This window comes from Athene cunicularia, assembly GCF_003259725.1.
Source record: "Athene cunicularia isolate RWA chromosome 4 unlocalized genomic scaffold, athCun1 chr4_part1, whole genome shotgun sequence".
NCBI classification, from domain to species: domain Eukaryota; kingdom Metazoa; phylum Chordata; class Aves; order Strigiformes; family Strigidae; genus Athene; species Athene cunicularia.
Genome location: NW_020799098.1, coordinates 738,223 through 750,259, shown reverse-complemented (window position 1 = coordinate 750,259; position 12,037 = coordinate 738,223). Strand labels below are relative to the sequence as shown.

Sequence of the window (12,037 nt, the reverse complement as noted above, 5' to 3'; positions counted from 1 at the left end):
CCCCCCCCCCCCAATTATTATCTTTTATTTAAGTTTCTGATGTTGTTAAAGGAGGAGAGCCTGGAGAGCCTTTGAGTGTGTAGCAAAGCTCAGTATGTTTGTACAGCGTCAGCTTTTCGTGCCAGAAGTTGTTAAAAATTGGCATCCATTAACCTGGCACGTCCCTGCCTTCAGGAGCACCATGGTTGAATCCCTTTTTTTGCCTTTGCAGCTTGTACAGATTATTATAAATACGACCCATTTGGAGAAATCCTGCAAGTTCCTAGAGGAATTCATAACCAATATCACTAATGTACTTCCAGAAACTGTCCACACTACAAAACTCTACGGGACCACAACCTTCAAGGTGAGAAGCCTGGGGTAGATCCACCTCCAGGGAGTTGCTCTTGGTGTTTGCTCAGAGAGTATCTGCTCTCAAAGCACGTGTGTGGATGTGGGGATGTAGGGAGCTAAGCTGAGCCCAAAGGTAATTTTGTCATATCCTGGGAAGCTTATGCCGTCAGCCTGGCTCTTGGGTCTGTCCTTCGGAGCGTTACTTCTGTCGAGATCGTGAGCCTTTGTACCCTAATTCACATTGCAGCACTTACTATCTAAAGGATTAAGCAGCTTTTAAGCAAAAGCATGATTTTTTTTTTAATGAATTTTCATTTTACTGTTGGCTGTGAACCCCAGCTCTCCTCTTTCACCCAAGAGGAGAATAGATTTTCAGAACTTCTGTCTCTGTATCTTTCTGCTCTTTTTAACGTTACCCCTGAAAAATTTGAGCTGGCTGAAACTGCTAGGCTTTGCGGTCTTTAAATCTTAACCCAGGAGTGTCCACCCAGATACTTCCTATGAAATCTTAAGGCCATAATTAGGTCAACTGTGGGGTGTCTGAATTGAGTCCCGCAGCTGGAGAGCAGGACATGGGAACAGCGCTGAGGACTCGGGCGACCGTAGGGAGTTGTTGGGTGAGGTTTGCCCTTGGGATAACAGGAGACTTAGGCCCCGTGTCCCCAGGGAAGTCCATTCGTTGTCCCCTCTGGCATCATCTACCCCTTTGGCCTAAGGGTGAGTTTTCCAGCCCTTACTCTGTGGCCCACGCCTGCACACAGATTGGTGGCTCTCAACCTTTTGTCCATCTGGGACATTCCTCTTCCATCTCTCTGTCTCTCTTCCATCCTGCACTGGATTTGCCCTCAGGTTGTGTCATAGACAGACACCACCTTGGTCTTGCCCACCACTGCCCTGGTGGCACATGTTCCCCCCAGTCTGAGCTAAGCTGAGCCTTGTGCTCCCTTTAGGGCTAAAGGTTGAGTCAAGCTCAGGTCCTGTTACTTGTGTAGATTGTGGAGTGAAGACTCCATCCCACGTAAGGTTGTCTCCTTTCCCAGGACGCCCGCCATGCTGCCGAGGAGGAGATTTACACTAACCTCAACCAGAAGATAGACCAGTTCTTGCAGCTGGCGGACTACGACTGGATGGCCATGGAGCCGGGCAGCAAGGCCAGTGACTACCTTGTGGATCTCATCGGGTTCCTACGCAGCACGTTTGCTGTGTTCACCCACCTCCCGGTAAGCCACCTCCACCCAGTTCCTTTCTGTTTTGGTCCGGGGAGCACACGGGCATCCGACAGTGCTGTGGTTGCTCAGGCTTTGTGGAGTGTGATGGAAGTGGGGCCTTGGAGTGTCAAGTGTTATGAAATAAAAAAATCCATTTTTAAAGTAAGCTATTTCATATGATCCAGAAGTTGGGCTTCAGTGAGAGTCTCCCCAAGTATTTGCAAGTCTACTTGTACGTGAACAAGGGAAATATCACAGTCCACCCTGCAGAAGTAGGATCATAATTCACTAGCCACGTAGATTTTAGACATGTCAACTTTGAGCTTAATGGACATTCAGGATTTTTTTTCGAGAGATCCCAGTGTAAGGGTGTCTATTACTTGGACTGCAGATGCATTTCCAAAGGTTTGTCAAGTCACTGGATGCCTTACATCAAAATACTGCTCCGTTGGAAGGCAGAATATGTTTCTTTCTTTTCTCTGCTGTCTAAAATATGCCTGTGTTTATGCTGTTATTACGTTCAAAAAATGTATTTTATGTTGCTTTTTGCAGTTAGCTGAGCAGCGTCCCGTTGAATAGGAAAAATATAATCATCAGGGAGTTTCATTTTTTGCTCAGCATTTTTTCCTTTAAATAAGGTTTGGCTGGATATATACTTATGAGTATCTTCAATCAGCAGGTATTTTGAAATAGCAAATCCACTGAACACTATGTTTGTTCCTAAAAACAATTTCAAATCTTTCTTCTTTCCTGGATTGTTATTTATTTGTTGTTACTGGGTGCCCAGGATTATAGCACACTGGATTATAGCACACTGGTGCACACTGGGCATCTTTCATGAGTCTGGATATAAACAGGAAGAAAAGACTTAATAATCCACAGTGGCAGTTTCTGTCTCTCCATTCTGCTTGTTCATGCCACTGTGATTGCTCCACTGGAAGGATGTTCAAGCCCTCCAGAGCTGGTTTAGGAGGTGTCACAGCCCCCAAACTGTGCAGCCTTCTACATGGTTTGTATCTTTGGCTGGATGGAGGTGAGGAGTGCTTTGCTGTGGATGGAGAAGCCACCACAAGAGAAATCAAAGTGGTTTTCCCAATTCTCTGTACCTGGAGGTGTTGTGGAGGAGAAGGTGGTTTCTTGGCTCTGTTATCTGCTAAATAAAGCGTTGCCTCCTGTGAAGAGAAGTCGGAAGGGCTTTCATCCATCTCCAGGCCACATTTGTTGCCAATGTGTCCCCTCTCTTGGCAGCCCTGAGCAGGGTGGCTGGTGGCCACACGGGCAGGCACGGGGCAGGTGCCTTCTGGAGTCAGGAGGTGCTTGGAAACGGCTGGATTTCTCCTTAAAAAAGAAGATATGGCTGCACAGGCGTGGTTTATCACCTGGAGACCGTTTCCACAAATCATACTGGGAGTACTTATGCAAGCAAGTAATGGGATTTGACAGGGAGATTGGTCTCTGCACCAGAGCATGAAGCACGGCTAGCAGGAGAGATGAGGATGGGGAGAGATGCCCACAATGATTTATGAGATAGACCTGAGTGATTTATCTTCCTTTAATATTAATGTTTCTTTTCTGAGTGAGTCAAAATTGTTTTGGAGACGGGGAGGACAGCTAATTGGTCTAAAAAGGACTGAGACAAATCAAAGCAGCCTTTTTCTCTTCCAGAACTAGATTAGAAAGGACCCAGCTGAGGAGAAAGCTGTTTGCATTTGCAGTGCAGCACCTTATCTCCAAAGCATGATCCTCTGACAGCCTGGTGAGCCGGGCGGGGCGAGTCCATCAGGTGCTGCCATCCAGTTTGTGAAGCTGTAGATTGGGTTCAGTGGTTTGGAGGAGATGCAGGGCTGGGATTTTTTTATCTATATTGGAGTATCTTCCTTTAGAGGAGTGCCAGATGCCATCACTGAACATTGCTGAGGGGTCCTTGGGTACCCTTGCGGGCAGTGGTGGGTGAGAGCAAGTCAGGAAGACTCAGGGTACATCTAAAAGGCACCCAGCTCCTTTGGTGTCTCTGCCGCTTCATTCTTGTAAGGTTCAAGGGCCTTTTTCTAGTGGCTTATTTAGAAACACCTTAAAATTTCTGCACTTTGCTAAATGAAATATTAGAGATCAGGCGCAGAGCAGCCCACATCTCTCTAAAGCAACGCAGAAAAATGACGATGTTTGTGAAAGCACCAAAAATGTGGGATGAGCTTCATTTGTGAAAGGAAAGAGTGAGAAGGGTTCAAGGGGAAAAGGAATTGTGTCCCAAAAGGGTGAATTACAGCGGAAAGAGGATATTACAGGGTTGCTAGTGGCAAGGTAGAGCAGTTTCTGTACTGCTGGTCTGAGTCCAGCCCAAATCCTTAGCACTGTAATGTTATGATCTAAGAGGAGTTGCTGCCCTGTTTGAAGGAGTTTGCAGCCTGGTCCAGCTATAAAATACAGGATTTCCACACTGCCAGTAGCTCACAAAAAACCACAAGTGACTGTGCAGCATCCTTGGAGGGGCATCCTTGGGGTAAGGCACCCTTGGAGCAGCTTCTCATTCTTAGAAATGGACTCCGTGCAACACCGTCCCTGCCTCTTCTCACGTCCTTGCCTGGTTTGGAAACATCCCCATCCTCCAGAGCTGATAATCGGGTGCCTTTGTGTTGAATTTACACTATTTTAAAAAGTGAAAAGTGTGCTCCTAGTATTTGAACTTGCAGGAGTTTTTTGAGAAGAAGAGAGTGGCAGTGTCAGGAGATGACTAAGTGGCAGGAGCTCAGCTACTCACCTGCCTTTTGTCACAACAGTAATTACACCAAGAAAAACCTTCACCTGCTGATCAAAGAAACTCAGCCTGGGCATGTCAGCAGTTACCGTGCTAAAATTACACCAACAAAAAGCTCTGTCCTGTAATAGAACGGAGCCGAAAGTCCTGAGCCTGCAAAAATGCAGGCGGCTCCTTAACATGACGGGTGTGAGTAATCCCATTGTCTCGGATGGGGCCGCTCGTCTGCAGGAAACTTTTCTGGGGTCAAGGCTCCAGCTCGCCGCGAGGCAGATCAAATGGCCTCGAGGGGTCCAGTTGACTCAACAAGTCAACATTTCGGAGAAGGGGCGAAGAGGAGCAGAGTTGCTGAGCGAGCTAAAAAGTGACCCCGAGCCAAGATTTGGGCATTAAGTTTTGTCTTTCTGGATAAATGAGGCTGAATTTTTCCTGTATTTATTGGGGGGAATCGCAGAGTGGTTGAGGCTGGAAGGGACCTCGGGAGGCCATAGGATCATAAAATAGTTTGGGTTGGAAGGGAGCTCTGAAGGTCGTCTAGTCCAGCGGTAACACACCTCCCTGCCATGAGCAGGGACATCTTCAGCTAGAGCAGGTTGCTCAGAGTCTCGTCCAACCTGACCTTGAACATTTCCAGGGATGGGACATCAACCCCCTCTCTCATCTTGGTGTCCAACTCCCCCCAAAATAACCCAGACCGAAGCTAGTCCTGGCTTGTGGAGCGGCTGAAAGAGTCTCCACTTTCTCTAGTGTTCAAGCAGGAATTGAAATCCTTAATTTTTCCTTTAGAGCATCAGCGTAGACATTGTGGGAGATGTTGGAAACCGCTTGATATTGGGAACCCTTGGCAGTGATTTGCTTTTTGCAGCTTGGCTTCGGGACGCTGAGCCCCCGTTGGCAAAGGGCACACGGGTGGGTGCAGCATGTGCTTGGGGAGGAAAAGGTCATGGTGAAGTTAACGGGGTTTTGGTGCATACCACTGCTGCCTGAAATTTTCATGGTGGTTTAGAGCCACAATTCGAAAATGCTCCGCTAAGTGCCCAAAATGTCTCAAAAGCAAATAACACGCTGGTGGAAATCAAAGCATAATTAACATTTTGGCTTCAAGGCTGCCCTCTTCCTGCATTAACCAGGGAGAGTCGGTTACAGCTGCTGGGGAGCTTATTAACATGGGATGCTCGGGCCTCCTTTAAAAGAAAATACTTTTTTTTTTTTTTTTTTTTTTTAAAGAAAAAAAAAGAAGTTAAAAAAAAGAGCACTTCAGGAAAAAAAAAAAAAAAGAAGGTGGTTTCTGGTTTTCAACAAGTAAAGGGCCATGGCCTCAAAAATTAACATTTCCAGCATAATACTTTTAAAAGAATGACTGAAAAAGCCTTTTGTCTTTGATGGCTGATTGTTGTTTTTATTTCTTGTTAGACAAGTTAATGTAAATCGCATTGACAGGGCTACTCCAAACACACTGATTTGTTGACATTAAGCTTCTCAAAGATGGAGGGTTGTGTCAACACCTACAGTGAACTGTCAGGTTAACAAAGCAAGGATGTTTTCTTGGGGGAGGGGAGCAGAGTTGGGGGAAGGGGAGGGGGGTGTTTTGTTTTTATTTTAAGTTTCCTTTAATCCTCTGTTAGTCTTGTATCTTGATAACCTCCTTTGGAAGGTAATCAGGGCAGGTCAAGAGGTGATGCTGACCCGGGAAGGGGAAGCAATCTTTCAGCGATCGAACAAACTCTAACCTCTGCCGTCTTGAGCAGTTCAGTGTGAACTCTGCAAAGGGGTTTTGGGGTTGGGTTTTTTTGCCTTTTTTTTTTTTTCCTTTTGTGCTTATTTTTGCCAGATGGCAGGCACAGATTTCAGCTGGAACCGCACGAATTGCCGCGGCCGCTCTGCCTGCAACGTTTTTGCCTTATTCACCGTATTGGCATCTCTTCCCAGTTGCAAATGAACACGCTGGCCACGGCAGCTCTTGCTTTGGTAGAAAGAGCTTTGGAAGTGTTTATTTTCTCTTTAAAGAGAATGATTACCTATGTTTTTATTTAAAAGGCCAAATCCCTCTGTAATATTTTTAAAAGGCAAGGCACTGTGCATGGAAGTAAAATGCCTTGAACTTTGCACCAACCACAACCTTGACCACGCTGGGAGGGACCCAAGTGGAAAATAACTGCCATGAAAACATCATACGAGCACCAAAGACACCTTCAGATTTGCAAGAGTCCTGTCCTCACTTAGATAACGTCCCCTTGGCCTCAGAAGAGCTGAGCAAGTTTTTCTTGAGCTGATCCCTGCTGTCACTCCCTAGGGTTTGGCGTCCATCGCCTCCATCTTACAGGTGGGAAAGCTCAGGCATCTGCACGTTGACTTGCAGACCACGCTCAATACTATAAAACTGATCTGTGGTTCTTTGATTTCCTCCTCATCCTCCTTAGACCAGATTCAGGGAACCCATATTTTGCTTTTTTTTAATACTCTGCCAACTGCTGAGCCGCCGGTACCTCGGTTGGACCGTTGATGGGTTGTAGGCACCTGCGGGCAATGCCCACTGTGTACCTCTCTGCTTTTCTCACTGTTGCTTTGCTCTCTTCTGCATTTGACTTTAAACTCCCTGTGTTGTCCTCTGTAGGGGGATGTAGATGTCCACTCTACAATGTCGGTGAGTACAAGACTGCGTGTCGTGCGCATTTGGTCTGCTCTGCTTGCACCTCAAATGTTAGAGGGTGAGTTGAACCAGAAAAAGTCCTTTGTCTCAGAAGGGAGGAAAGGAAAAGCTTGAGTAGAAGTTTAAATCAATAGGTTAAATAGGAGACGGGGGGAAAGGGTTTCCTGCCACACAGGTTGCTCACCAGCATGCCCTTGCAGGAGCACTGCTAAATTTTAGAGCATGTTACGTTTAACTTTTATCCCCTGTGCATCCCTAAATGTGTGGGGAATTAAGGGAAATGTCTGTTATTAGGGAAAGCATGATGGGATCTTCAACCTCTGCTTGGAAGAGAAAAGATCTTTGTAAAAACCCTCGCCTCACTCCCTGTATTTTGTTCAGACAAACCCCCCAGGGGGATTTCAGCCTGATGTTCCTCCTGGTCTAAGTGCTCCGACCTGGGGCTTGACCACTCAGTCTTCCCTTCAGCTAGAGTGGTAGAATAATATTTTATCCAGAAAACAGCGCGGGTTCTTGACGTTTACTTCTCTCCCTATTTGGATTAGGGCAGTTAGCACAAAGATCACAAAGGAGACCTTGTGGACCTGCCTTCTGGTTCAACAAATCCCTCTAATCGTTGTCATTTCTGCTTGTTTCATGTGCGGGAGAATAAGCAGCAGCATTTCCATGGCTAGATGGCAAACAAGGTGCTCTCGAGCTACCTTGTTTCCTCTAGTGCCATGTCTGCGAGCCAAGGCACGTGCGAGCAAAGCGTGCCTCGTGGTTTGTTGGTTTGTTTTTTGTCAGTGCAGCCCTGCTCGACGCAGTTTTGCGGTGTGAGATGCGGCCGGCGCGGAGGCATAGCCTCTATCCCAGCTTCTGCTTTTCAGCCTTTAACTCCTGCTCTTCATTTTAATGCTGAGCTGCCATGGTAGTATTGATATTTCATGCCGCGGTTGGATGCTTGTAACCCTTTTCCTGGAAACTGAGCATAGCTAAGCCTTGAGTATTTGCAGGCGCTGGGCACCTGGGGGTTTCTAAGTCAACAGTGAGGTCTCAAATCAACGCCAGCTTCTGGAAAGAAAGAGCCTTGTTAAAGCAATTTGAGGCCAACTTCCATCAAAGCTGGGGCTGGGTTGCTGGCAGGGCTGCGGGAGCTGCCCGCGCCGCTGGGGAGCAGGCAGGGATGCTTCGGGCATCCCCCCACGGCTGCGGGTTTCCAGGAGCGGTGTTGAATGTCGATCATCTTATGCGGTGTCCTTAGGGCGTACCCTAAGAGAGACAGATGCAGCAACTGGTATTGCCTCTGGCTTTTCAAGACTTTCAACCATTTAGAAGCCAGATGTATTTATTTCTTTAATTGAATCCAGTGCCTAGACAGCTATGGAGTCAGCTTCCTATGGAGAGGGGTGCATTAGTTTCATTAAGGTAAATCAATGAAAAATAATACCTGGAGGTCCCCTGGAAAGGGTCAGGAACGGAGTAATCCCTTTATATGGTGGGACTTTGCTAGCCTGCTTTTAGTTGGTTTTGTTTTTAACTGCAACAAATTCTAATTTTCCTTTTAACCCCTCTAATCTTCTGTTCTCTAGGTAGTTTGTATTAATTGGTGGAAATAAATCACTAATCTGTCTGTCTAAAAGATGTTGAAAAATAAAAATCTGCTTGCGCAAAATAGCAGGACAAAGGGGGAATTGTAATGGAGTTTAAAATGTCCGGTGGGAAGTAGTTGTGGCTAATCCTGGAAATTTCTTGGTGGTGTAGATACAGACCCACATGGAAAAGCGAGTTGCCTGGGATGCAGACATGGACAGGGCACGAGCAGCATCCCAAATCCTCCCTGTATGGTCCTCAAGGGGCTTCCTCCGCTCTCTAGAGATGACCCGAGTCTCCTGGGGGGTGTCACTCAGGCCAGCTCGCCCTGAAAGTTGGGCAGAATGCCCTTACACCCAGGGTGCCTTGGTGGGGAGGTTTGGGCTGGGCACTGGAGCAGTGCTTGCCCGGCTGGGCTGTCCCGAGCTGCCCGCCGAGCTGCGGGCTGGCGCCTGGGCATCGCTTTCCTCGTCTTCTCCAAAATCCCAAACGCTCACCAAAATTGAAAGGGTCGAAACAAGAGCTCACGGTTGCTTTAAAGCAAGGAGCAAAGCTTTCAAGTACAGTGGATTTAGCTTTGTTGGCTGGGGAGAAGGCTGACCTCTGATTAACCCAGGAGCGCTAGTTAACTCGAATCCGGGTAAGCCAAGTTATCTTGTAATTACATGGTTTCTTGTCTGCTTTCAGCACTTTGAAAATTAATTGAAGCTAAAATGCCCAGTCTCATAAATCCTTTAAACCAGGGTGTGCACGCTTCCCTAGGTATTGCTTCCCTTTGTGTAGTCACCTTGGCATGTTTGGCTTTGATTTTTATTTTACAAACCTAGATTTATAAAGCTATTTTATGCTTACTTTTTGCATGCACGTACATACACAAAGAATCAGATGTGCGGGATGGGGAATTTGGCAACTGAAAATCCATCCTCAGTGTGAGGAATTCAAACATGCCTGCTGCTTCCTGCACCAGAGTCCCAGAGTGTACCTTCCAAAAACCCAAACAGAAGTTAAAGTATGGGTTTGGGTTTGGTTGGTTGTTTTTTTTTTTTTTCTCCCCGTCTAGGCTGAAATTTAAGCGAAATAATAGACTTTGCAATTTTCAGTTTTCCTCTTGTTTCATCCACTGGCAACCTAAAAACTTGTGCGGTTCTTCTTGAGTTGTGAATGTGCAAAGGAACGTCGATGAACACCCCAGCTGCTTCCAAAACTCCTGGCTGTCTTCCTTAACCTACCTATGGGAAGAGACCCCCCTGCCCTAGACGAGCCCAACCTTCACGTGACGCGTCCTTTGGGGTCCCCGTGCTGGGGTTCCTTGATTTGAAGGTGCAGGGAGAAGGGTTGGGAGCTTGTGCCCGTCATTCGGAGCCGGTAGGCGCGGTTGGGTGTCGTTGATGGGGTTGAAGTGGCTGCAATTAAGGACACGTTGTTTCCTGACCACCGTAGGGGTGTCTTTACACAGAGTTCTCCCTGGGTCTTGCAGCTTAGGTTAGGTGTAATGGCAAGAGAGAGCAAGAAAAGCGTTGAAAAGTGCAGATCCTCATGGATTTCTCGTGCCGTGTCCTTTCTTCGTCGTGTTTCGTGAATGGCAATAAATAAGTAAAGTCTGATGGGTTAATCAAAACGCAAGACAACAGTAATTTCTACAGCTCTCACCATCCCTCTTCTCTCTGAGTTTTTCAACTGTAACGTCTCAATATTGAGAAAGGAAATTTAATTTAAGATTTAGCTTTCGGAAACGTAATGTGAGCTGAAGTTTCATGTGTTGCTTGTGTCGGTCACTCAGTAATCCGGTCTGCTTGGGGGAAAAAAAAATCATCTCCTCAACTGGGCGTTGATGGCTCACGGAGTGGAAATGGAGTGGGTGGTGGGTTGTTTTTTGGTCTTTTTTTTTTTTTTTTTTTTTTTTTTTGGTTTGAGCTCATCCTTTTTTCCAGTCTGTTCAACATCTGGGCCTTAAGTCATGTCTTAGCTGCGTTTCCAAGAGGCGGCCGTACGTCACGGCAACAGCCCCGACCCTTCCTTCGGTGTCTCGGCAAGCAGAAATCTGCGTAAACGGGGAATCTGGAGCATCCTTGTGTGTGTGAAGGGTGAGGAAGCCTCTTTGTCAGCGTGTCGGAGGGCTCTGACACCAGGATGAGTGCAGTGTGCAGTGCTCCAAGCCTCAAGATCTTTCCCCTTTTATTTATAACACCAAATTATCATTATAAAACTACATAGAAAAGATGAAGTGATTCAGTTCACGCTCTTTAAGTCCTCCTACTGCCTTAATTGGCAGATGCTTCACTGATAAATCAACAGAAAGAAGCGTGGTTCTAACTCCTCCTATGTTAGGGAAAAAAAATGTAAAAAATCTGTATTTAATCAACTTTTTGTTTCCAAAATGGCAGCTGCTTTGTATTTAATGGAAAATCAGGCTCTTCCCAATGGAAAGAATGTTATTCCCAAAGTGAGTACAAAAGAAAATAAAAGCCACAAAAGAGGAGGATGAAATATGTAGTTTGGTTGTTTGTTTTTTTGTTTTTTTTTTTTCTCCTCGTTCGTTCCAGTTGTGGAGCCGCGTGCTCCGATCACGGTCAGGCCGTGGCTCTGGTTTGTGTCAAGTAACTCGGAAAGTCTCAGCCCGTGGACACAGGGACCAGGACAGAGGCACAAACAGGCCCGAGACAAATTCGGGCTACTTCATGCTTCTCATGTACGTATAGAGACTCGTTAACCGCGGGTTAATTATGGGTTCAATTCCTTTGCAGGCTGAGATGCCTCTGCTGTTGGAGCACCATGTTTTTCCCTTGAAACCTCTTGGTGCAGGGACTTGGTGTCTTTCTCAGAGGTGAATGATCTCTGTGGAGACCCAAGTGGGGAGCACGGGAGAAGGAGAAAATTGAGGAGCGTCAAGCCTGTGCCTTGTCCAAGTGCAGGCAGCGGGTCCGCGGGTCGCCATCGCCTCCCTGGGCTTGCACTGAATCTCCATCTGCTGCTCATGTTTACTTGCACTTTGCAGCGCATTTCAATGGCAAAAGTTAATAATTTAGTGCCGGGGGGACGCTGCCAAACTGCCACTGTGGAAGTCTCAAATGCTTCAGGTTTGTCCAATTCCCTCTGGCTGCTGGGCCAGGGGTGCTGAGCCGCGCCGTGGGGACGCCTTCGGAGGGAGGGCGAAGTGGTTTGAGCTGCCGTGACGTGCTCTGCCTGTGTGTTGTGGGTTTTTGCGTGGGTTTTGGTCCCTGCTGGCCCCTGTCTTGTGATTGTGATGCCATTTCGCAGCGCAAGGAGGCAGCATGGGTATTTGCAGTGTGGCCCCTGACTATGTGGAATAATTAGAGAGCAGGTAGATGGGACTTTTTTATATTTATTGTTTAAAACAGAGGGTCATGTAAAGAAAGCGGGAGGCAGCAGATTGGGAATGGGAGTTTCATGCCACAGGCATCCAGCCTGGTGGGAGAGTTGGGATCAGATGGTTACGTGATTAACAAGAGGGTCTGCAGTTAAATCAAGTCCTAGTCTGGAGCAGAGGAGGCTGAGGGG

General features: G+C 46.9%; 1 protein-coding gene across 3 annotated transcripts in view; it reads left to right on the top strand.

Moving 5' to 3' along the window:
* Positions 1 to 12,037, top strand: part of EXOC6B (exocyst complex component 6B) — a 158,354-nt gene that overhangs the window by 56,475 nt on the left and 89,842 nt on the right. For 2 of the 3 annotated variants that reach the window (XM_026847046.1, XM_026847045.1), the window contains exons 11-13: positions 212 to 346; positions 1,374 to 1,553; positions 6,911 to 6,940. In XM_026847046.1, coding sequence (XP_026702847.1) covers positions 212 to 346; positions 1,374 to 1,553; positions 6,911 to 6,940 — 345 coding nt within the window. The remainder of the gene's footprint in view (positions 1 to 211; positions 347 to 1,373; positions 1,554 to 6,910; positions 6,941 to 12,037) is intronic. The other variant, XM_026847047.1, reaches the window with a different exon arrangement.